The 25,910-nt window shown below is 44.6% G+C and overlaps 2 protein-coding genes and 1 long non-coding RNA gene across 3 annotated transcripts; 2 read left to right on the top strand and 1 right to left on the bottom strand.

Annotated features, from left to right (window-relative positions):
- Positions 1-43: 43 nt before the first annotated feature.
- PIGB (phosphatidylinositol glycan anchor biosynthesis class B) lies at positions 44-8,507 on the bottom strand (the record flags this gene model as incomplete). The annotated part of the gene is made up of 12 exons (XM_084268265.1): positions 8,318-8,507; positions 8,001-8,238; positions 7,769-7,916; positions 7,060-7,164; positions 6,759-6,889; positions 6,069-6,209; positions 5,645-5,696; positions 4,964-5,175; positions 3,680-3,744; positions 1,589-1,799; positions 719-899; positions 44-160 (listed from the first exon to the last, which is right to left on the bottom strand). Exons 1-12 carry the CDS (start codon positions 8,439-8,441, stop codon positions 44-46), a joined length of 1,725 nt encoding a protein of 574 aa, XP_084124391.1. The 5' UTR covers positions 8,442-8,507.
- Positions 8,508-8,528: 21 nt separating this feature from the next.
- LOC311195045 (uncharacterized protein) lies at positions 8,529-9,245 on the top strand. Its single transcript, XM_084268344.1, has one exon. The coding sequence runs from the start codon at positions 8,734-8,736 to the stop codon at positions 8,905-8,907; it is 174 nt and encodes a 57-aa protein (XP_084124470.1). The 5' UTR covers positions 8,529-8,733; the 3' UTR covers positions 8,908-9,245.
- Positions 9,246-10,590: 1,345 nt separating this feature from the next.
- LOC311195076 lies at positions 10,591-21,564 on the top strand. Its single transcript, XR_014617476.1, has 3 exons — positions 10,591-10,646; positions 18,419-18,530; positions 21,552-21,564. It is a non-coding gene; the product is annotated as an uncharacterized lncRNA (long non-coding RNA).
- Positions 21,565-25,910: the final 4,346 nt, after the last annotated feature.

The raw sequence follows: 25,910 nt of genomic DNA, 5'->3' as shown, positions 1-25,910 counted from the left end.
AGTACCTTTCAGTCTAGAAACTGGTCTTCAGGTATGATTAATCTCAGGTTTTTCTCCTGTAGACGTAGATGTGGCTTCCAACTCGTCCTTGAGGTACATGAGTGTGAAAGATGGTGGCTGTTTTCTCATAGTCCCTTAAAGCTAAAAATGATGATATTTCCTGTAAATGAACATACATTCATTGCCAGAGTCAGCAAGTGTAGCTGGGGAGCATCAGAACAGTGTTCCAAAGTCACCTGTAAACCCTCAATTCAACCACTGCCTGGAAGTTTTATCCTTTCCTTTAGGAAACTCTGCTAGAAAGACATACCTATGCTGTTTTAGCTTGGCCCAAGTGGAAGTTCTCCAGGCACCACTGATTGAGTATAAGGACTTGAAGGGGGAAAAATGCTCTGGCTGCAGGCATTTTTTCTTGTCATTGCTGCTTACTTAAAATCAGTGTGTAGTTCTGGGGACAGACCACAAGCTTGTTTTAATATCTCTTGAGGAGGATTCCGTGAAACGTGACTTTGGCCCGCAGAACTTAAGAGGGAACACGTGAATGTTATGTATCACCAGAATGTTAACTATGTTCTGGACTAGACAGTTGAACTTTCACTGAAGTGGTGTTTTAAAAAGTTGTGGACACCAATTAAAAAAAAAAAACTTGCAAAATAGAGGGGGAGTTATGTTTAACTTGACCTCAAAACTCATTTGTTTCATCTTGCTGTTGCCATACCTGTTCTAGCACACTGAAGATGATCAGGTGACTGGGTAGTAATGTATCATTGTAAAACTCCTTATTAAGCCAGCCCAGTGGGTTAGAGTAAAATAGATCTGCTTCATCAATATAGCTTTCATTTCCAGTTAGGTCTGGAGGACACTCAAGGAACCTCATTTTTAGAGGACAGTGAACATGACTAGGGAGAAGAACAAAACAAATACTTCAGGATAAATTGTCCAAGATCTGAAGAGATTCATCACTTACAGATGCTTTAGTCAAGACCAAAATTGAGTATTTTTTTTTACTCCAGAGTTGTATGTCCTTCCTTTCTGCATCTTATCTGAAAGAAAACTCCAGCTCCAAACTGCTGTGACTATGTTGTTAGCAGTTCAGAGAAAATAGATTTAACTTGATAAAAAATACAATTTCTGTAACATCAGTTTCTTAAAAAAGGTACTTTTCCATATCTGCTTTAACAGTTGGTTTACATGCCAGGATGTTTTGGAAGCTTTTTGGAACAGTGACTTCAGTCATTGTATGTTGTAATTACATTTCTTCTCTCTTTAGCAGCAGAATTAAAGGTGAAATTAATACATGTTGACTGTAACAGTCTTTAGTTTTGTTACCATAATAGAGCAGTATGAATTACTTCTAGAAGCCATAAGACTTACAGCCTCTGCTTATACAAAAATATCAAATAAAGCTTAAATGCTGAATTTTATTCCTTGGTATAAGCATTTGGCTTCCTTCTCTATTAGCTGTAAGAAAAATCAAAACTCTTCCTGTATCCATCTATCCATCTCAATTTATTAAGCTAAAGAAATCAATTTCATTTCTGCTTAAGTGTATGCTATTTCATGTGTTTACTGTTACCTATTTTCATACCTGTAAAATGGAGTGGAGTGGCATGGCATCATGAAGAAGACAAAAGCTTGTGACTGGTAAGAGTTATTACAGAGCTGCTGTATGTGGCTCATAACATCAAGAGAGCCTCGCTGGTGAACCAAGCCTGTGTACAGGGCTGGGACTAAGTTGGATAAAAGCAGGAAACTTGCTACAGGTTTCTTCCATGCTTTCAAGTGTTTCAAAGAATAACCTAAAAAAAATATGGCTACAGTTCAGAGATAAGCAAATACTAATAGTTCCACATAGCAATTTTGAAAGTACAACACAGTGGAAAAGCATTACTCACTTGGTAACAATACCTTGCTTTGAGGTACTGTCAATATTCAATGGTTAGACTTTGCCCTTATTAACTCTTGAATTTAACAGTGTAAATGTTAAGCCCAGACCTGTTTCCAAGTACAGAAGTGCAACTTCAAAGCCAGGGGTTTGTCTCCTTAGAGCTCAATTTTAATGTCTTGTGGGGAACAAAAACTAGTCCCTTCAGTAGGCTGGTGAATGGTAAGTGGTGACTTACTGATGTGTCCTGTTTCACCTGTGTCCTATTCACAATAAATGGTAACTACATGTGCTGTGCTTTGGCAGTGGTGGTGTTCTTCTCCAATGTGCTACAAGCCCTTACTGTTAGTCATTTCTGAGCTGCTATCTTTGGAAGAGCTTGCTCCTCCATCTTCTCCTGCTTCCTATCCCTTACCCCCACTTTTCTTGAAGGAGCTAATCGTAGGAGACACTTCTCCTGGTGGGAGAGAGCGGTTTAAGCCTGTTTCTCATAACCACAACCTAGATGAACCTGACACAGGAGACAGCTTTGTTTTGCAGCCAGGTAAGAAACCCTAATTATGTGATGTTGGTACTAGGAGATAAAAGTATGTTATGCAGTGTAGCTCTGTGACCACCTTCACCATAGCAAAATAAACAAATGGGAATAGCCCTGTTTGAGGAGTCAGTCACAAGTGAATTAAATCACTTCTCTCTTGGTCTGTTTTCATTTGTTCTGACAAATTTCAGATTTTTTTTTTCATCTGAAATAGTCTCCTAGTTAACCTGGTTTAACTATTATAGACCTATTTTCCTGCTTTTGTGAAATGCTTTAGCCTAATCTTTAAGTGTGCTTGAAAATTGCTTTGCAGTTCTTGTGGGTTTTTTCCTGCTTTTATGTATAATGTGAGCAATTTAAAAACCTCTTTGTAACCACCAACTTCATCGGAAATAACTCGTGTTCTGTTTTTCTTTACTAAAGCATCCAAACAGCTGATAATTAGCTCCTAATAAATTGAGGATATGACCTCATTCCCATACAGACATGACAGTTAAGAGGGATATTAAGAAAAAGGAGGGGTCTGATTTGGAATTCTTCTGTATGTGGGGTAGAACTGCTTCCTCCTAAATCTGCTATCAAACTGAACACTGAGCTAAGCCAAGACATACTACATACCTGATCTCAGCACAGCAACGCTTTTCAAATAAGATTTACTTCAGATTTGCAAAACAGGTTAAAGAAAATGACTATTTTCACTGATTCATCTGTTTTGAACTTGTATTTAAACTAAAGCTCTACAACTTCATGTTGCAGATGTCTTTACCTTTCCTTTAACTTTTCAGCATCCTAGGCCTTACATCATGACTTTAATTTTCCTACAGATACAGTAGTGTTGTTAATATCTAGTTGTGTAAAATATAAAATACTGTGTTGAAAAGAAGAAAACAAACCACAACAAACCAGGAAAAAATGAATACTTTAAAAGCCCTGCATCATGTGTACTTGGGAGAGGTGGGTGCAAAATCCTACCAAGGAGCCAAGGAACAAAGTTCACTCTGAGGGTGGCTTTGCTATGAAGTTAGGGTTTACTGGGGCAATTTTCACATTTTTTTGCAGGAAGTCCTGTTGTCCTTGCTAAGGCTCCTCCATCTATATTTCAGTCACTACCTGTTCCTTACCTTCCCCCCGCCCCCAGCTGTAGGAATAGTTTAGGCTAGTTCTACGAATCCTTTGTCAAATACCTACATTAACAGTCTCTGTTTAGGTAAAAATTATATCCAGGGAAGGCTGCCAGACTTTAAACTAATGCTTACCACAAAAAACCATGCAGAACGGCAGTACGGGGTAGATGAACCTGAATTCTTTATGGCTCAGTGTGCTGTAATAGAACAGATACAACACTGCAGTGAGGAAAGTTAAATGCATCAGTTCTGTTGACAAAGTGTGTTTTAGAGCCTGCAGGACTGGGAAGAAAAGCCACTTGCAGGTACTACAAAGCTTCTGACACTGAAGCAGTTCAGAGTAAAAACACAAACTATCTTTTTAAGAACATGAGGACATTTAAATTAAGATGATTTGGTCAGTTTAAACCAAGGACTAATCAAAGTACCTTGCTACTCTTCTACAAATTAAATGGTCTGATCCTGTGATTGCCAGACAGAGCTTATCTTGTACTTCACCAATCTGCTTCCTTCCTAGTGTGAAGTGCAGTAAGAAGTGTGGGTGGTAAACTAAGATTCAGGTATCCATTTGTATCTAACAAAGTAACACTCAGCTCTGCTAATACAAATTTACACAAACCCCATGCCAACTTCTAGGGCTTTTTTGGGGGCATTTACTGCAAGATGTATCACAGGAACAACCAAACAGGTTCTTACAAGGCCAAGTGAGACACAGGCTTAAAACCCAATAAAGCTACATCCAGTTCAGAGTTTGACTGAAAGAAGAGATACATTTGTGGCCTCAGAATTGTTTCACAGGATACTGTTACAGGAGTAGTCTAATACCATTAATTACTTAGTATTTAGTAATTCTGAGTGTATTTTCTTTTCTGAAAGTGTCTCTTGTTTAATCTACAGTTAATTCTGATGCTTCAGAAACAGCTTACCTTTTCTTCCCCACTTAAAATGAGATTTACAGTCCTATGATAAATTTTAAGAGCTCTCTGTAGATTTGTGAATGGATTAAGTTTCAGAGGCCTCAGAACTGCTCATCTTACTGGGGAGGTATTGAAGAATCCAATGAAATGGGATTTTCATTAACACACATCTTGTTAACAAAGTTTTCTAGCCTGTTCTAATGTCTGTTGACCACCTGTTAGGTGCCTGGGGTGTGTTTTGTTTTCATTCTCAATTGAATTTCATAAATTATTTTATCCTTTAAGGGTCTCATCAATTCTAAAAATACACATTTGGTAATGATACAAGAAGTGTTACATAGACTTCTAGAAGCTACTGTATAATTGACTGCAGCTCTTGGAGTATTTGAACAGCTTTCCATGGCTTAATGTGAATCTTGTGCTTTTTTGTTCTAGAGAAGACATGAGCTTTGAGAAGAACAGTCAGTGAAAGATGGCAGTTAAATTTAGGAGAAATTACCTGTACACCAACACTGTCCAAATCACTGCTAGCAGAAAGATGCGGTGCCTCTTGGGTGCCAGCACACAGCCATGAATAAAGAAAGGCAGGTGGGTACCCAAGATGACTGGTAGTCCCTGGGTGAAGTACCAGTGCCAAGGATGAGATCCATATAACGCTCCCAAATTCTGCAGCACGTTGAATTTCAAGAAGTTCAGCTGAACAAGTACCCACTGGGAGATGTCAGGGATGGGAAGTTAAATACAAATCAAAAGTGAAAACCAAGAAAAATTGAGTTTCATGGTCATCACAGGCCTTAAATGACACAGTATTTTCATTCATACATAAGCATACATAAATACAGACAGCATTTTCATAGGTTTTTTCCAAGACTCACCACAACTTCCTTATGTACAAACTTTCCTGTATTTAGCAATTCACACACAGAGAAGCGTGTGAGTTTTGCAGTGTGTTGATAATTTGATGTAGTGAGAGCAGAGCATATTGATTTTAGTGATGTCTGTCACTTAAAATAATGGAAAAAAATCAGTGTTTAGGGGTTTATGGCTTAGGATGTATTTAGAGATTGTAGCACAGGCACTGCCACAGAAATAACAGAAGTCAGAGAAATCTGAAACAGCCACTCATGGCAAAATGCTACAACACAACCTCCTGCTACAAGTCAGGCATAAACCCACTTACCTCACCAAAAAACACACGGTCAATTATCAAAGAGCTTCCTAATGTGATCAGTCTGTGAAAACAGAAAGCTGGTTGCACTGATATTGCCTGAATTGCATTTGTATCAGATTCTGTCTTTTCCAAATAGCTGTCAAAACTCCCTGAATGGTTATTCCTAAGCTTTTTTTTTTGAGATTACCCATACTCAGGGCCCTTTTACAGTATCCTTGGCACAGGCCAGATTAAGTTGGAATCCCTTTCGTGTCTCATCCTCATGAAATCTCTCCTAGTGCTTTTTTTGCAGCATATACATTATTGTAAAGGAAGAATGCACCTTCCTTAAGCTTTTGCAAACAGACTCTTTTTTTTTTAACATTAAATCAGCTTTTTTAGGTTGTCTGCACTGGTAAAATCAATCTGAAGATTTCTTTCAGAAAGAACTTACCCAACTGGAATGTAGTTGTATAGGATAAGGTCTGCTTTTCTCTGTTCTTGCAAAAAATGGCTGAAGACTAAAGGTATCCATGGGATAGCAGCAGTGGGACGAATAATAATTGCAAGTGCTACCAAAGCTAAATATTTGCAGCTAGAATGAGAGAACAGAAGAGCAACACAAGCTTGTCAAAAGGTTTTTGAAGACAGCAACATTTCAACAGTTTAAAAACTGTCCTGACTCTGACCAGAAGTTTTTCATGCTGCAGATAACTTGGATTCTCTCAGTGCAGATGCTTTTTGCTTGGAAGGCTGCCAACTGCAGAATTGCTTTATTACCAATGGAATTGCTAACTAGAAGCACAGACTTGCTTTAGAAGAGGTAGCTGGTAAAGTAAGTTGTGACTGCAAATTCACCTATGTCTGAACCCAAACAAACTTTTATTTTCTTTTCCCAAGTTAGCACAAATCCCAGTCCTTTAGATTATGATAAAATGATACTCTGCATAAAGGAACTGGAGAACAGTAATTTTATGCACCAACTATTGCGTGGCTTCAGAATAAATTTAACAGGGAATGTCACAATGCTGTTCCTTCCAAGATCTACAGTTTCAGCTACACAAATAAGCAGCTTTTGGTTGCCTTACATTTTAAGATAAAAGTTAGTATTTTAAATGGTATTAATTAGTAGAAAGTTTCTCACCTGCTCCCCATCTTGGAGCCTTTTATTGGGTAGTAGGAAAGAGCAAAAATGGTAAGAAGAGTTTCCATGGTGTTTGTTAGAGTTCTGGTACAGGAATACCATGTAAACCAGGAACACAGCTGGCAGAAGTACTGGAAAGAATGATGAACAGGATGCACAGGGAGAAACGTTAAAACAAGCTGTCTAGTTCAAAATGGTGATAATTCTTCAAGGTGAGACAGACTGTCTTGGTGCTGCTGTTTACAGTGCAACAGACAGTGTTTATCACTGTGCATATCATTTTTTAAAGGCTGGGACTCACCACACACTTGGCTGTTTCTGCATTTTCGAGGTGTCTCACTAGTGAGTAAAGCTTCACATCAGCAAATGCTGCCAGCACGGCCTGGGCAAGCCTAGGGACCCAGATCTGTGTGAGCAGAGAGAAAATGTTACTGCCAACAAACCTGTAACGTTCCAGGTTGGAAGACAGGACTGCTGAATTAGTGAGTGGCTGTTCAGACACGAAAACAGTAAGTGAATTAGTGAACATTAGAGGGGTTTATGATTTAAATGAAATAATAGTGAGGTCCTTTGGCAAGACTAGTATATCTGCCAAACCAAAGAAACTGTAAAGTTCAACTGAGAGTGTTCAGAAATCAGGAGCAGAGTTCTTTGCCATTCACCTCCCACAGAAGTGAACGGGGGCTGTATTTACAGAGTTCAGTAGATACCTCTTATGAAAACACTGTGGAAAACTGAAGCACTGAGGAATTACGATGTATTGGTAAACTGCATCAGCATGAAACTGGAGACTGATGGAGTAATATTCTGCAGCCATGGGCACTGGTACCACGGCCAGAGATCTGTGAATGAGGTCTGCACCCACACAGGTCATTTCAGCGAGGTCCCTGTGCTCATACCTCTCTAGTTGGCAGGCTCAAGGCTTTGTGTTTTACCTGGAGAATGATGGAAATGCACCACATGTAAATACAGTGGAACAGCAGGGGATGGGTGCTGCTGAGCGTACTCACCAGCAGCTGAACATCGTCCTTGGCCAGCAGCTGTAAAGCTCTGTAGATGCTTGCAAAGATCAGCGGGTACGAATAGCCCCGTAAGCCGCTTGTCCATTCCCACGTCAGGTAGCCATAAGTACCGGCGTTAAGGACTGATAACACACGGCTGAAATGAAAGGTTCCACTCGAGCCCCGTCACTCCCTGACTCCGGTTTCCCCTCCTGCCCGAAGGCAGCGGGGCTGCCGCTACCGGCGCAGCGGGCCCCTCGCTGCGGCCCGGCCCGAGCGCTCCTCCCACTCGCGGCCCCCCGGGGGCGAGCGGCCCGGCGGCGGTTGGCACCGCGAAGGATATTTGAAGACCATGCGGTGCGCCACCTCCAGCGACTGCCAGTACTCGTCCGGGACGAAGCTGGTCTGGACGAGGAAGCAGTTGAGCGTCCGCAGCCCCAGCGCGAACACCAGCAGCGCCGCCGGGCCGCCCGCCGCGCCTGCGGAAAGGAAGGCTGTGGGCCCGGAGCCGCTCCGAGGGGCGCTGCCGGGCCGGGCCGCCCCCTCCCTCCCGCTTACCGGCGCCTCGCTGCCCGGCGGCTCCGCCCGGGGCGCTGTACAGCACCGACCGCCGCTTGCGGAGCCGCACCGGCTCCGGCCTCCGCGCCCGGACCCGCGCCAGCAGCCCGCCGGCCCCCTCCATCCGCGGGGGCGGGTCTTCCGGCAAGAGCGCATGCGCGACCTCACGGCCGGCACTTCCTTCCGGTTCCTCTAAAGAGCGGGAGGGCTCCGCTCTCTGGTTTCCCGTCCTTCAGGTGAGGGGCGCCGGGTCTGGCACGAAGCTGCTCGGGGCCCTGAGGCGAAGCAGCCCCGGCGCGCCGAGTTTTCCGCCCCATCTCCCCGGCGGGGGGTGAAGCTGCGGTCGAGGACAGCGGAGGGGCCGCGGCGCCTCACGTGCAGCTGTGGGCGAGGGCACCGCAGCGCCCCCTGCCGGCATGTGGGGGCGGCTGCCGCTGCCGCAGGTGGCGCTGGCCGTGGCGCTCGGCGTGGCCAGCGGCCTCTACATCTACCTGCCCGTCTTCCGGCCCCCCGAGTCCCCGCAGCCCCTCGGCGGCACGGCGGGGCCGACGGAGGACACCGCTGCCGCCGCGTCGGAAAAAAGGCCCTGAGGGACTCGTGTGAGCCGCCGCGCTGCCCTGGCGCCGTTCCCCGGAGCCGCCTCGCAGCCCCGACCTCCGCGCCCGCCGTCGGAGGAAATGGCGCCCGAGCCCCTCGCGAAGTCGGAGCGTTCGTCGCCTGCCGAGGAGCGGCCCCTGCGCCGGCCGTGGCGGCCCCGAGCCGCCTCCTCCGCAGCCCCGCCGCGCCCTGAGGCAGCCCGCCGGCCGCAGATGTGAGCGCGTCCGCGTGCGTTCGGTACCAGTGTTCCGGCGTGATGAGTGTCGAAACCTGTACCCATCCCGATGCTGGCAGGAGGTACGGCTTCGGGCCGGAGTTCAATAATCATGCAATTGGAAAAAGAAAGCCCGTGTTGTGTGGTTACGCTTCAGGGGGTGTCTCTGGGCTGCCTCTGCTCTGATCCTCCAGGCGATAAACCCCGTTTGTAGCTGTTTGTCACGGTTTCAGTTCGAGATGCTTTGGTTCTGTTGGGGATGCGGTTGTGCTGACGGCTGAGAGCGGAACTGCACCCAGCTCTGGTGTCTGTGGCTTGTGTACGTACACACACGTGCACATAGGCATGTACACGCCTGTCATTCCCAGAAGAACCACACTAGAGCAGCTCTTTACTCCGTAAGGTTGCCTCAAAGTCAGTTGTGCTTGAAGTGCTTCAGCCTGTAGCTCAGTAGGACAGCGTGAACCTGGCAATAGGCATGGATCAGGCTCACAAAGAGAACAGAATCCAAGGCACAAGGAAATCAGGTATTTCAGGACTGTAGTAAGAAGGAACTTCTTTCTGATTTTGGTTTTAACTCAGTCAGGTTGAGACAGCATGAGGGAAGATAGCCTTTCCCTGTATGTGCTTCTATGTAAAGCCAGAAATTATAGGACAGCTGGAAGCAGTGGATGGACTTAACAGTAGCTGAGAGGAGAGCAGTGTGAGGTGGATCAGGAGGTGCTAGTTTGGACATGGGAAATGCCACAAGTTTGTGATGAGTGCCAACACAAACAAACTGCTGTGGGGGCTCCAGCAACTCCCTCTGCTTACAACAGTTTTATATTGAAATGCCTGTTTCAACAAGGCATAGCTCAAGTCCAGCAGCACTTGCTTTGTAATCATAATTGCTGGAAGTTTGTCCATAAAGGTGGCAGTTGATCTTTACAAGGCCTCAAGAAAGAGGATGCCTGAACGGATGCGGGTGGAAAGGGTCACTGGTGGAACCGGGCTGCAGGCTGTGCTTGCTGAATTCTGGAGACTGCTGGGTGTAAAGAGGGTGTGCTGAGCAGCAGTGGAGAGGGCGGAGAGAAGAGGCGCATCTCCCTCGCGAGGGGAGGCAGCCGGCAGGCGGCACAGACAGCGCGGTGGTGGCACCGCCCGCTCCCGCCCATCTTCTCTCCAAAGCCGGTTTTGCCTCCCCTGAGTTTCTCCTGAGCGGCGTGTGATCCTCCAGCGACGCGGGGCTGAGCGCGGCCGAAGAGCCAGGCCGGCTAATTGAGGAGGCGGGCGGCAGGAGGCGGCGCCCGAGCAGGCGCGGCCCCGCGGCCCTGCCCTGCCCGCCCCGCTTCCCTGCGGCGGGGGGCGGGCCGAGCGGAGCCACGCCGGGGCCGGGCGGGGCCGTTCCCGCCTCTACCTCGGGCTTACGGGAAGTGATGTTGCCCTGACGGAAAAGGCACGCTTGCAGCCCAAAAAAGGGCAGGTGCGGGGAGGGAACGCGGCGCTGCGGGAGCACCGGTGGCTGCGGGAGGCGAACAGGTAGGAGGGCAGCGAGCCGGGCGGCGGGGCCCGGGGAGGGGGCTTGGGAGAAAGGACTTTGCTGAGGAGGAGTTAATACCTAACTGGGCCGGGAACTCGGAATGCTGGGGGGGGGGAAAGAGGTGATTTCCCTGTGCCGCAGCGCCTGGGGAGCGGGCCGGTGTCCCGCACAGGCTGCGGGGACTTGGGGGAGCACCTGCCCCGTCCCGCTCCGCCCCTGCGCGGAGCCGGCCGGTGACTGCGGGGCGGGGGGGTTACAGCAGGAGCCTGATCCGTGAGGCGAAGGGGGAAAGCCTGAAGCCTTGGGGCTGCCTGTGCCTCTTGACTAACATCGCAACCGCTGCTGCGGACACGGTTACGCAGATAACACCTCTCAGGCCTTCACGTGTAGCAGCTGTGGGAGCTGCGAGTTTCCCACAGCTCAAGGCACGAGTTCCTCTTGCAGAGAAGAGAAGCGCCGTTAACCTGCGTGTTATCCGCTGGGCGGGAGCTCGGGTCTTGCTTTTGAGCATCAGCAGGTCTGCTGCTGCCTCCTGAACGTGGCAGGCTGACAGTCTGTCTGCTGCGAGGGTGCAGGAGGTCTTTGGACTCTGGTTTGTGATGCTTGGGCTGAACTAACGCTTTGAAAGCTAAATCCATCAGAAATTGGGGGTTTTTTTAGCTCTGTAAGTAACTACATAAGGTTAATATACAAGTGGGGTTTTTTTCTGGTGCCAACAAAGTCTAAAGGACATGCCTGGAACTGTCAGAAGCACCCAACTGATTTTTATCTCTCCTTAAAGATGCATTGGGTGTATCTTGGGCTTTTTGATGGTGTGACTCCCCAAACACTTTTCCCAGTGATTAGTGCTTATGGGTTTTTTGTCAGCACAGCACTCCTGTTTTGGAGTTAGGAGTTCTGCTGGGAGTTATTGGCAAGGTGATGTTTCCCCATACATACGTTTTTTACTGAAGCTCTACAAAATGTTTATAATTTCCACACATAAAATGTATCAGCAGTAATTGGTTTCTAAAACCTATTCTGTCTGCCTTTTCCTGGAAATTTCTTATGTAGACTTGTTTTCTTTGCCTTTGTTTCTTTTCATAGACTTAAAGTACTTTTGTGACTGTTCAAAGTATTTTCCAGCCATGGGAAAAAAACCCCCATATGCATTTCAAATGTTAATACATGTAGAAATAGTATTTGTGTTGCTAAATGGATGTCTCCAAAGCATGGTTAAAAAGATGAAAAAAGAACGTTGTGTTCCTGTGTTTCTAGTTCAGGCTTCTAATTTGACATCTACTTATTCCCTTGCACAAAGGAGTTCTGGGTGGGAGGGGAACATGCTACAACTTAGACTGTTTTATTTTTACTCTTAGTGAAATTTTTCATCTGCAGCCAGCTATCTGAACCCAGGCTGTAAGTGTTCCATCGCTATCGCTAAGCATGGGAACACATTATCACTTGACTGCATGTTTCCTTTGCTTTAAAAGAGAAGATTGGTGAGATAAAAGAATTTTGAAGTAGCTTTGGCGTTTAAAGAAACAAGTATTATGAGCAGTAATCCTTGTGTGTCATCTTGGTTGCTCTGCTACTGCCTGGTGTTGGTTGCGTTGGCACAATGACTGTGGGTTAGTCTGTCAGTTGTCAGGATCACCTGAGGCTTGCAGATCCATGCCATTGCTAGGAGCAGTCTGTCACAATCACCAGAGGGCCAGTAAGAGTTCTATTTAGGAACTGGCAAAATCAGCACTAGGGATGGAATATAAGGAATGACAGCTCTTTTTCTCATGGTAATCTCTTGGCAAATAATTATACAAAGGTGTGTTTAAAAAGTAATAAACTTATGATTTAAATAGCTAATCATCAAATACTCTTCTGTATTAAAGCTGCATCATTGTACTCTGCTGCACATGTGATCTGACCCTGCAGATCATTACGTTTGTTCTTCAGTAATTTCAAAAGGTTACTTACATATTTAGAACTGAGGATTTGCTGAGCTGGGCCTGTCAGGTGCTCAAGGACTTGCTTTTGCTCCTCAGGTCTTGCAGACACCACTCATGCTGGAGATGTAATCAGGTTTACAGAACCAGCTTCAAACATGGCTGAGAAGTTGTTTTAGTATAGTATGGTTTAACAAATACTTATCTGAAAGGCAGTTTTTTGTAGCAGAAACATTTTTCCCCCCTCTTTTTTCCCAATCTGTCATTTTCTGGGAATAACATCTGGTTATGAGATTTCTTTTCTTCCTTTCTTTTTTGGTCATCTTACTCTGAAAAACTGCATCCTTGTCAGGGGCAAGACTAACTTGAACCACATTAAATCAGCTGAGATCATACCCTTTTATCTCCAGTGGAAGTAAAAGCATAGTGAATGAGAAGTCCTGGCCCCTAATTTCTTTCCTGGAACATCCTTATATTCTTTTATTTTCATACATAATACAACAGACTTTACTTTTGATTATAGTAATAAGTAGTCTCAATGTCTGTGATTTATTTTCCAACCTAACAAGCTTTGAAGATTAAGCTATGGCACATAGATTAAAATGTGACATGTAACCAGCATAATTTTTTCCTGTGATGTTGCTGTGGCTTCAAGGGATTGAAAAACACTCTGATGTGTGGGACAGTTTTGCACGGTACCTGGTGTTGGAATCCTTGTCACACAACCAGCCAGCACTTCCAGCTGACCTGACAGGTTCTTCAATATTTTAAACTACTGCAGAGGGGGGAGGAAAAGCAAATGTCCTTGCTCTGAAGATAGTAATCAGAGTGTAAGCCATTGCAGTGCCATTTTCCTGAGTTTGCCAGCCCATTTCCCATAGCTGTTCCCTTTCTCTGTGTCTGATGCCTCTAGTGATGAGAGGTGGGTGAGACTAAACCATGTTACATGAAGGCACTTCTGGAAGACAGTGTGCAGCCTGGCAGTACCGTAGGGAAGGGGCAGGAAGCAGCAATAAAGGGACAAGCTTAGTAGGAGGAGTACAGCTTTTTAGAAATTTGTGTGTTTTAGTGGAAAAAATGAGTTGGTAACGTTATGAGCAGTGTTTTGTGGGCACTTGCAAACAGTACTGTGGAATTACCTTTACACTTCTGCAGTGATTCTTTGTGTGAAAGAAGTATGTGAGTGAAAGCACTGTGAGGAATATACCTACCCAAAATATGTAGCATGCAGATAGAACACTGGAGGGTTACAAGGACAGCTGCTGCACAAATCAACTAGCTGATTCCAGCTGCAGGTACAACCATGGAAGTGAACAGCATGTGTTCCCCAAGGTCAGCAACATTTCTGTCTGAGGCCTGTGTTGTTATTTTCATAACTCTTGGATACTTTATTTGGTTCTTCTGCCTGCTCAGAAGAGCTATAAGGAAAAAGGTTGCTCTATGAACTGGAAAAGAAGAAAACAATCCTTTCAAATAAGGTCCTTGAGAACAGGAATATTTGAACTAGAGAGGAGGCTGCTATTAAATGCTCTATTAGTCCTTATCACTGTGTTGGGCAGGAGGAAAAGAAAAGTTGATTCATTTTCATGATAAAAATGCAAGTTTCCTGGTTTCCTTGTGTGGCTCTGCCAGTCTTGCAAGTATGTTTCCTATTAGTAGCTGCTGAGGGCAATTGCATTCCTCCTGCAAATCCCTGCTGCTAATTGCATGACTGCCATGGAGTGTGAGGGGTTTTGAACACTTCAGGATCTCGCTCTAAGCTAGCGGTTATGGGAGCTGCTTGTGCTGCTTCACACAGGGTTTGCATGAGAGATGAATTGCTGTTATAACTCTTGCCAATGGGTGGTGCTTTCCAAACCACCTTTGAGGCCTTGATAACATTCAGAATCTGGATTACAGCAAGGCATAGGGTAGGGTTTTTTTTGTTGTGGGAGTTTTGGTGGGTTTTGTAATTGCAAATGTTAATCATAATTCCTCTCCTCCGACTTGTTTTGTTCCAAACCAAAGTTTACAGGTAATTTAATGTGACCCAAAATACAGGTATGGGCTTGGGTTGTAGCCTTGCTCATATCTGTTTGCAACAGGGTATTTCTTATCCAGCAGTTAAGATCTTGTGTGCATGTAACAGTACATGCTCCACTGACTTTCTCCTCTACCAATGATTCAACTTGACAGCTCTTTTCTTCTGGGGTATGAACTGTCTTGCTATACTTAATTTTTCCATATTCTTTCTTACATTAGAATGGTGTCAGGATAGACATCTCTGTACAGAGATGGAGTCATCCAGGTTTGAAGATGGTACTGTCTGAATTTTATTTTACTTCTTCTGAATTTGATAGCAAAACTCATAGTTTTAGTTTGGATAAATGCTGCCCTAAGTCGGAGTTGTTGTGGTAGTGGGTTTTTTAATGTTCTTTAGCTGTGAAGTAGAAGACTATAAGTCTTTATTTGATAGGTTTCTGGAACTGTCGGTTTGGCGATCGCACCCAGGGGCTGAGATTGTGCTGTGTGTCAGTCGAAGCTGAAGAGCAGCCCTTGGAAGACCTGTGACAAGCAGATGCTGCAAAAGCACCTGCCTTCTAGTAGGTTTAAAAACAAAACACAAAAATCCCCTCAAATTTGAGCTGCTAATGCAGTGAAACTCAATTAGTTTTCATTCTGTTTATTTTTAGTAACAGGTGTGCTTAAATTTAATCAGATTTTAAATAGAAAATGTCCTTAAATCCAAATTGTAAGTGAGTGTAAAGCAGAATGATTGTCACAATGTGTGCTGCAGCCAGTCTGGTGTGATGCACGTGCCCCTTGGCCAGCTGGTGGGTGCCCCTTTCAGAAGTGGAAAGCTGCATCTGCCAGCGTTCAGTGCAAGTGTACATCTGAGCCTTCCCTTTACACTGCTGCCAACTTACCACAGAGTGTACAGGAGCTTCATATCTTTGTGGCTTTTCCCCCTCTGTGAAGGAGGATTAAAACTGATCAACAGATGCAAATGTTGGGGGAGAAGGGCAGAAATGACACAAATTCAGTGACTCTGCCCCTCCCTAGTAAGCTTTGTTTCCTTGGGAAACCAGGCTGAGCGCCATGTCCTCATTCCAGCTCTGTTCTTTGCAATGCAAATGTGGAGCTTTGCTCCAAGAAGTCCTTACTGCATTCAAATCTCCAGTGTGGTGTGTGGAGCCTGAGGGAGTTCTCTTCAGCCTGGTGTCCTGAGGGGTCACGAGGCATGGGAGCAGTAATGTCTCTCATAACTGGGAGTCAGGCCAGTGGAGCTGAAGACCTGCTGTGGTGATGTCCTCCAGAGGCACCACCTCTACCAGCCCACCCGCTCCTCTTGCAGGCTTTGAAGGAAGTAAGATCAACCAGTCAGGTTAGTTAAGTCTTCACTTAGGGAGTCACTGAATAGATGTGAAAAGGAAGGAACTGTAATGTTCATGAGGCTCAGGGTTTAAGAAATGGTAGAGAAGAAGAATAGGCTTAGTTTGGTCTCATATGCTTCATTGCATGGAAGATGAAATGATTCTATAGAGCAAAAGGAATACTTTGCTGCATGTAGCTCAGAAGAGACATACCTTGTACCTGTCGAGTGATGCAAATAACTATCCCGTCAGTCTTTCCTCCTGAGAGCAAATTTAAAGTGTAAAAGACACTGTTGTCAGCTTACAAGGAGAATGAAGGACCACTTGTCCTAGTAAGTAGATTTACAAATAACGTGAACAATGTCATCCTGTGCTGGGAAGAAAACCCAGCGATATCCAAAGTGGAACACTGGTGAGATCAGTGTTAAAAAGCAGTGTCTCTTACTTGGCAGTGACACTGCGTCAGGTAGTGCAAAGAACCGTGTGTCAGTTAAGCTTAAACAGGAATAAAAATAGGAGAGCAGCTTTTGAAGCTGTGTTAATATTACAGGATTGTAAAAGATTGAAAATACTTTCTAAGAAAGGTGTAGTGCATGTGTGTCCCTTGGCATTGGTACAGCAGCTTCCTGTGGAGCTACTATGTTTTTTGATTAAACAAAACCCACACTTAGTCACCAGCCCTTTTAATATGTAGATAAAGATCATTGATTTGAAAATGAGATTTGTAACTCTTCAGACTGCAGATGGAGAGGTCAGATTCCCAAAGGCAGGGACACTTCTGTCTGCATGTGTTCTGGGTGCTCTCTGCGTCCAGTCACGCACCCACTTCATACGTTGTACAAAGTGTGGAACCAGCTTAAATCTCACAGAAGAGCTGTAGCAGGTCGAGTAATTAATCCATCCTTAAGTTAAATACTCCTCTTTTAAGCACAGGTGATGTAATCTGAGTAGTGTGAATCTTAACAACATATTTCCTACATGCAAAAGGATCAAATTTCTTCGTTTCAGTGGAAATGAAGAATCGTGTTTGTTCTTACACTAATACCTTTTATTGCCATTTTAAATACCAAAGTTCCTATTCACCATTTCATGGTGTCTTAACACCTTGTACATGGAGTCTTTTTTTCTATTGTTTTCTTTCTAATATTTCAGAACTGCAATAAGAGAGAGCGAGCCCAATTCAGGAATTAATTTCTTAATTTCCTTTCCCCTTCAGTTCAGATCCAGAGCACCTACACCCCTGGCTTTGCCACAGGGTAAACTGTGCCTGGGCTGGAACATACAAACAGGAGGGGAATCAACTGTTTAAAGGGGTAGACAATGGCGGGACAAGGGGGGTGGATTAAAGGTAAAGGAAGGAAGGTTTAGATTAGATATCAGGAGAAGTTTACAGAGGAGGTTGGTGTCCCTGCCTGTGGCAGGGGGTTGGAGCTCTGTGATCCTTGGGGTCCCTCCCAACCCAGACCAGTCTGGGATTCTGTGATTCTATGATTAAGAGAAAGTGACGTGGAGGCCATAAACTTGTAGATCAACAGAACTGACAAATCAATTAGATCTGTTGGTTTGGCATCATGTTAGTATCTTTTCTGAGATATGAACAGGTTCTTCAAACACAAGCAATCTTTTTCTGTGAAAAAGATTGCAGTTTGGCCTACAGTTTCCCCAAGTGCTGATGTTAAGTGCCCAGTCGCTGGGAAGGATTCCTGTCTTCAGGCAGGGTAATGTTCCATGAAAACAAATCAATGCTTTTAATTTCCAATTATTTTTGGTATTTATTCTTGAGGACACTCTGGTAATTCTTGGAATTTAGCCACCTAGAGTCTCTCTTGGAGGGGACTATTTTTAAGAAGCTCTTTTCTGTGTAAAATGCTGGTGACCTTAAACATACCAATACTTTCATGTCTTGCAATGCTAAAATAAAGCTCTGCCACCATAACTAAAAACTGCCTAGATTGGCTTACAGTTAAATGAACATAACTTGAAAGTTTTAATTTGTACTATACTATTAGTAAATATTTAACATTTGTGCCTTTTGGGTAGTAGGAAGTCCTGCCTGACCTACTTTCATTTTAATCACTGCAGGGGTATTTCATGGTGAGAGCAAAGCAGAAAAAATTCAATATAAAGGATTTGGTCTCCTCCTTTCAGCTCTTTTTAGTTCTGTCTTGAGATATTGGCATGTTACTGCATTTGTGGACTGCTGCAGCAGTAAGTAGTAAGCTCATTCATGTGACAGCTGGTCAATTTTCCTTTGCAGAGCATCTCATCGGCCCCTCTAATTTTTTCCAGAGTGTGTTTTTGTGAGAGCCTGACTTCCCTCCAAGGAAACAGCTATAATTCTGTCTGACAGGTTTAAGAATCCGTCTGTTTTGATTAATATGCTCATATTTTTCCCTATTTACTTTTCTCCCCACCTTTTATTTTTATGCTTTGCAGGGTATTTTTCTCTCCTGTGACATAACTGCTGTGTAGCATGTGTTCTGTCTCCTCTTGAAGGTCGCCACCACCGATGCGATTCAGTTCACAGGCAGCGTGTCCCAGCAGCTCCTTTATCCTCTCTTGCATTTAAGTTTCCTCTTTGATTGCCAGTAGAGGTTTAGTGGCACAGGTAAGATTTGTGGATGCTAACAAATAGCATCACCAGCTGCCTGCTGCTTGGCTTTCATGTCATAGTCCTGCTGAATGTGCGTGTGAAAGCTGTGGCTGTTGGTAAAGGCACGGTGAGTTCTTAGTGTCTGTTGGAAGAGGAGGAGACCTCCAACAGAACTGAGCAGCTGTTGGGTGGGGAGAGTGGAGGTGGTTGACACTGATGTCAGGCAAGTTCACAGCTTTTGGCTTTGAAAACCTTGTTGAGTTGCTCTGTAGCATTATCTGAAACAGGCTGTTGCTCAATCCTCCTCTTCCCCACTTTTTGTCTCCAGTGGCAAATGTCTCATTCCTGCAAGATCCGTGGTGAACCCAGCATTTTCTTCTAGGAGAAGCAGCCACTACAGGGCAGTTTGGGCACCTGCCATTTTCTTCAAGAGCATGGAATGTATCAAGGCAGATAGTCTGGTGCTTGTGATGATGAATGCTCCACACCGTCCACTGTGTCTGACTCTCCTCAGCTTTCCTCCTCCATGCCTGGGTGTGCATAACACAGATCATTTTTACTGGAAGGCCATAAATTCCATGCATGCAGATTGTCGTCTTCAAAAAAGCATTGAGAAGATACAACAACTGAATGTAGGGCCATTCCTTAGTAGAGCTGTAGTTTCAAAACCTGATTTTACAATTTGATCCCCTACATCAATTTAGAAAATGTCCAAGCTCTTGCAAACCCCAGAGGTTTGGGTAGCAGTGAGAGGAAGGCTCACCTTGGCTGCAGTGGTTCCTGTGCCAGCTGCTGCCTTGCTGTTTGCATGTGCTTCCTGCCACTGCCATAGGGTTGGCTCAGCTGTTGGTGCAGCACTTGCTGAGATCTGCAGATGTGTTTGCTGTAAAACAGAGACTGCAAACACCCAAACATTGATGTCCTCCCAGTTTGTAACTGAGGCCCTCTGTGTTGGTGCTCACTGCAGTCTGAAATCAAGGAAACTTCACCTTCAGAAAATAAGCCTTACTGTTTTGGATAAAACCCTTTCTTGGAATGGGGAAGGGAAAATGAGTTTATATTCCTCACACCAGGTTGGTGAGAGGGAAGTTAAGCAGCCTCATGTTGTCCTGAAATCAAAAGCTGAGGCCTGGGAATTATTTATGAATTGTTTTCTCCTTAAATATGGCAAAAATCTTACTGTGTGGAAGTGTGAATTTCATTTACATTGCCGGTTGAGACTTCCAGGGGGTCAGGTTTTGTTCAGCGTGTATAGCCAGCGCTCTGGGGCTGTTTGCAACATGGCAAAAGAGTTGTTGCTTTGTCTGTCAACACTTCTTGTGCTGTTCCTCCTTCTGCCTCTGGAGCAGTCAGCAGAAATTCTCGGGTGTTTGTGGTCTGAATGTTTCTTTGCAATAAAGAAACGTGCTGGTATTGATCAGGGGAGCAATTAAAAGGCTCAAAATGCTCATCTTGCTGAAATGAAACAGAAATGTCCTTGTTCCTTTCACCTTGTTTCCTTCTGAAACTGGTTAAATTTGTAGAAGATTGGAAGGAGTCAAGGATGGGTAGAAGTTTGGAAAGTATAATCCGTAACAAAATGGCAAAGAAACGGATTTTAGGTAAATCTGGGAAAATGCCAAGGCAGCGCATCAAAGTGTCTGTCCACCCCCCTCTGTGTCGTGTGTGTTGTCTGTCTGTCCACATCCCTTCCCCCCCCCCCCCCCCCAAGTTGTTTGCCAACTCTGTGTAGCAGAGCTGAGGTGTTCACTGGGGAAAGGGCAGTAAAAATTGCCTGGATTTGCAGGAAATGAGGTGAAATAGTTGACCACTGAAACAAGCGAATTAAGGAGCTTGTAGAGTTGTTTTCATTCCTGGTGGATGAACACATGGAAGGACACCTCAAGTGTGTAGCAGGCAGTGAGGAGCACTTCTTAAGTGGTAAGACTGGAGAGCAGTCTTAGAAGCTTTCTTAATTTCCTTTCTTACTTCTCTGCTCTTGAAACACGGTGAGGAAAGAACCCGAGACACAGGAGGGTTGCGCAAGGTGCCCCGGGTTCTGTAACACCTCCCATCTGCCAGACCTTGCAGGGAGAGTGCAAAACTCGCTGTGTCCACGCCTGCACTGTTACCATCTGCAGTGTACAGGGTGTTTGTGGGAGGGGACGAGGCCTCATAGTGGCCGCAGCTGGGTGTGTAGCCTCTCATCCCTCAGACCCAGCACGGGGACCTCTGGCCAGCAGCACCGTGGTGCAGGTACTGGGGCTGACGTGCACCTTGCCTGTGGTGTGCCTGTGATAGGAGGCCCTGATGAACGCACTCCCTGCTGAGGAGGAGTTGGTTTACATGCTAAACCAGTACCTTTATGTCCTTGAAATCATTTAAATGTTTAAAATGTCTGCATGTGTCACAGGATTGGGGGGGGGGGGGAGCGTGCAGGTTTAGATACCGTGGTTCAGAAGGGTCCTGGCAGCTTCCTAACTCTGGTCTGTTGGAGCTTCTCATCAGAAGTGGCTCAGCAGAAGGGCTGGAGGTGGATGCCAGTAGAGCCCTGTAGTGCTGCTGCCCTCCCAAATCCTTCCAGCTCCTTCTCACACGGGCTCATTCCAGTGTCTGTGCTGGTTCTGTCATCAGTAACGTTTTCTGCCATCTGTAAAGACAGAATAAAACCAGGCTCAAAACTCTCCATTAGGCTTGGGGAGCTGTTGGTGCTGGCTGTGTTTTGTTGCAGACCACTGTGTGTGCTCTGTTCTGGGTTGTTGTTTTATTAAAAACAAAGCATATTGCAACTGCCTTTCCCTATGACAAGGAGGAGGAGGGTCAGTGGTGTAAGCCAAGGCTGAGTGTTTGTTACCGGGTTTGGGGAGATCCAGCAGGCTGCGGTGCTGGGTTTTGAGAGGCGCAGATCAGTTGATCGGTCAGGCAAAGCACATGACGAGCAGCTGAATGTCATTAGGTGGGCAGGGCGGCTGGGGGGGCTGGCGGCTCCGAGTGCCCCTGCCGATTGTGGAGCCCTTATCCTGAACCGCACGGGTTTGTTGTTGTTTTCTTTCTCAGCTGGTACGACCCCTAGATGAGAAGCGTCTCTCTTTGCATGACTATGGTATTCAAGAGGTCTGGACTGAGAGAGGAGACTCATCACTGAAGTGCCCTCAGAAAGCTACAGATCCAACTGCAGCTGCTAAGCACAGGTCTGTAAGCACTTTCTCTTCTTTATTTAGTCTTGTAAGTTTTATTACGTTGTTTTCCTTGAGCTGACAGCTGTTGTGTTATGACCCTTCCTCACCGTATTGCCTTAGGCTTGACAAACTGCTTGCAGTACTTGGGTTCTGAGAGGCAGTTCAGCAGGGCTGCATCCTCAGGTTCTACAGGGGGGGAAAAGTAAACTTAAAACTGGGAAGTGTTCTGGCCTGTGTAAAGCACAGGCTTTGGGTTTAAATGACAGAACTGCAGGTCTTTGGTACAGCTTTGGTCATTGCTGTTCACAGAGAAATCAGTCAGATGTAAAGACAAACCTGGGCAAGTTTATCAGTAAGATAAAAACAAATGGCTGGTGACCAGTGCCTGGATTCATTAAACACAAGATGCCCTTTCTGGTCCCAGGTCATCAGTCTGCGTTTCCCTCTGTGTTAAGTCAAACTTGTCCCACAGTTAGAATGTGGAAATTACACTTTTGATAATGAAGTGTACTGTGTAAATAACATTTCATAATACAGAACAAAGTAACTCACTTTTTTTTTCAAATGTTGTACTGCTCAAGCTTTTTCTCCAGCTTTTTATTCCTGTGTTCTCATTAACATACTTAGATTAATTATACTTAATTAAACAGAATGGTGGGCCTTTTAACTGGATTGCACACCGGTTTTATTCCCATGTATGCTAAATAATGCTGATAAATTAAAAATGGTGTATTGCACGGTGTTATTTTTAATTAGAGAAATTGGACTGCAGAGAAACATGAGAGTTTATCTAGTTCACAATGCTTGTTCAATCATATAGTAATAATTTCAATCTTAAAATTAATTATGGTAAAGGTAAGATGGGGATAGGATGTTACTGGAGTTTTGTATCTTCTCTGGAAGAAACTCAAAATGTGCCCATCAGACGTAAGTCATTTCTTGTCACCCCAAGCATGAATTTGGAACCATCATTTCTAGCCCATTTTTGGGGTAGTTTGCCAGAATTTTTAAAATTGTGAGCAGAGCTCCAGTTCTTCTAGACTGTAAATAAGCAAGGAGGAGTTGTTCAGAGAACAGAAAGCAGTATTCTCCTCCACTTCTGTGGGAAGGTCACACGGCTTTCCCAGGGCTTTAATTGATGTCTAGCACAGAGTGTCTTAAGATGACTGATCATGACCCCTTGACTTGTGTTTATGAAAGTGACAAATTCATGAATGTAGCTAAATATATTTTTTTGCTGTTTCCTTATAGACAATCCTTAGTAATTAATCTAATTCAGCTGGAATTCTTTAAACATGTCATGAAGAATGGCACCAAAGAAAAGTTGCAAATATTTTTGCCTTTTAAAAAATAAACTAAAAAAGACCAACAAAAATTCTGAAACTATACAAATTTAAAGAATGAACTCAAAAAAATCTTAAAGGCAGTTAATGGAAAAAGGCCTGGAACACATCCTAGTGTAATGAGGGAAATAAGCTCTAGTCAAAGAGAAGTAAAAATAACTTTTTTAAGGAGAAAAAGGTAAGAGTAACTTTTCTATGGTCTAAAATTTTTAACTAGGAAATAATATGGCTTCTGTTTCTGAAGCACTGTGTCAGAGGGATCACATTTCTGTTTAAAAATTCAGTTTTGATGCCTTATGGTGTAGCTGTTGGTAGAAGCAGAAGCAGAACTGGGATCCTGGTGAGGTGGGAGTCTCTGGGAGTGAGTGGGTTGGTGTGTGTCAGCCTGGCTCCACTGCAGCTGTACTGAGTAGTGCTGAGATTTCTCCTTTTCACATACTGAATTTGTTTCTACTGGGATCTCACTACTGCGTTTTTATTTCCTTCTATAGGAAACCACATGCACTGTTTTAAAGTCAGACCAAACGCTGCAAGCCAAAGTCAATCTTTTCATAGAAGTTGAGACAGCAGCAGCTTCTTCAGTGGGTCTTTTTAGCTAGAAACTCCTGTTGGGCAGTACCACTGTATACACCCAGTTTCTTGTGCTTGTGCAAAGAAGTGCATAGCTGAATGGATTCTTCTTGCCCTTTATATCCTGTTGCTCGTTTCAGAGGCTTGATGCCCTTTCCAGCCATAATGTAGAACATAAAATATTGCAAATTGTGTGACATTTTTTGTTGTTTTGCCTGAGGTTTTCAGATTCTTCGGGAGTATGCAAAGCTTTATAGTTAGTGCTGAGGCAGGAAAGCCCACTGGGACTGAATCCACCCTGCTATGGAAACTGCATATGCATTTCCCTGAGTTCTCTCTACAGGGAACTTGCACTTGCTTGGAACGTTAAGAAGGAATTCAGCAGGAAGGCATCTACAGCGTGAGAAGCTGGCCCCAGCTGCTAGGTTTCAGCCAGGGGTGTTACTCCTCAGCCGGCTTGGGGACCCCTCTCAATCTGGGAATAACAAAAATTAATAGCATGGGCAAACAGTGGCATTAAACTTGTGTGGGTTTGGGTTTTTTTCTTTCCTTGCAGGGCTCGTGCAAACCTCCCTGACATGAATTAGCGTCACAAGCTCGTGTTTGCTGTTTGCTGTGCCATTTATCTGACCAATCTTTGCTGTATATCAAGATTTAACTGTTACTCATGCTGTAATACAGGGTTCGGATCAGAGCAATAAGATAAATAGTGTTGGCAACCCAGGTTGAAAAACAGCAGGGGTTTCTTTTTGAATGGAAGCTTTGTGTTGTGCAGTTCAGCCTGCTTAATCGGTGCTTCTTTTGAATTATCCCTTCCCTGAGGCTGGAGAAAAGAAGCTGTGCTAGGATACCGATGGAAGCCAACGTTTTGCCAAAGCACTGTGAATGTTTTGGCAGGCTGCAGAGCCTGGACAGAAAGCTTGGACAGTGTTAGCACATGCTGCAGGTCTGGAGCTGTTCAAATAGAAGATTTTGTGACTTGCTGGAACTATGGGTTTATTTTTTCAGTTCCTGCAGAAGCCCCCCCCCCCCACACCTTGTAGTTTTAACTCTGCTTTGTTAGAAGAGTTTCAGAGTGATAGTTCTGAGCCACAAGTGTGCTCCAAAATGACTGCTGCTTGCTGCCACAGATCAACAGTTCTGCTCTGCTTTCACATCTTAGTAGCTTCCTGAAGAGAACAGGTCATGGCATACTGAATACTGCCTGGCTCTGAGGCAGAAGTGGTGTTTCATGATGTGATGGACAAGTTAAATGATGCTCAGAGTATTCTCAGCATTTCATAGCATTTATGACACACAGAAGCATCACATACACTTACCACTTCTAGATGTGTTTACTAAAGAATCCTGCCTAGTACTGAGCTGCGTTTCTCAGACTGAAGCCATTAGAGGCTCGGTTCTTCTTTGAGATCTCCAAAGAGCAAATTGCCCACAGCTGATCCATCTCTCCATGTCTTTGAAGTGTCACGCTGCCAGCCTGCAGTGCTCTGTCTCTACATTGCAGTGATTGCCAGCGTGCTCTGGAGTTGGCCCAGAGAGCTCAGTACCTGCACAAAGTTTTATGGTTTTTTTTAAAGGTTTAGGAGAGGTGAATGCTCAGCTGTGAGCACAGCTTCATCAGTCTAGATCCATTGCTGCCTGTGTGCACCGCTTCCTGCATAGCATCTCTGACTGCCCTTTGTATTTCAAGTCTAATCACCTTGGGTTTGAGATTGAGTAGAAGGAATAACCTGTTCTAGTTGCTGGATGGGGTTTTTCTCAGCTGACAATTTCTCTTGCTCTCCCACAGATAGATCACTATACATGTATTTTGCTCTTTTGTTAGATCCATTTAAGAAACCCTTCTAGTTAAATATTTCCACAAATAACTTATTATTCCTAATCTTATGCCTGATATTGTGTGGAGAATAGAGATTTTGCACCTCATTAGAAATAGATCTTGATTAGTTGTTTAGTCAATAACTTTGATAACCAGTGAGCTTCCTGGGGAATAGGATGTTTTCAGTGGTGGCTGGAAGTGTGATCTGACACGTTAGTCTTGCTCTGAAAGGCCGTGATGCCTTGTGGTGAGCTGCTTTACCTGTTCACAGGCTGACTTCTGAGGGACTTAAAAATCTTTGGATGTTTCAATTTTATCTAAGTAATGAGAGAACTTTTAACTTCCAAAGGAATACGTAGGCAGAACAGAATGTAGGAAAAGCTATACACTGCATCCCCCTGTTATTTGTTGTAGAACTAAATCAAGTAACTTGCAAGAAGAATAAGGACAGGGAAGAATGGTAACAGCTGCAAAAAGAAAAAGAAAGTGGGTTTTGTTGTGTCTT

Source organism: Gallinula chloropus (genome assembly GCF_964237585.1).
Source record: "Gallinula chloropus genome assembly, chromosome: 9".
Lineage (NCBI taxonomy): Eukaryota > Metazoa > Chordata > Aves > Gruiformes > Rallidae > Gallinula > Gallinula chloropus.
Note: the sequence above shows the minus strand (reverse complement) of the source record. Positions and strands in the feature narration are given on the sequence as shown.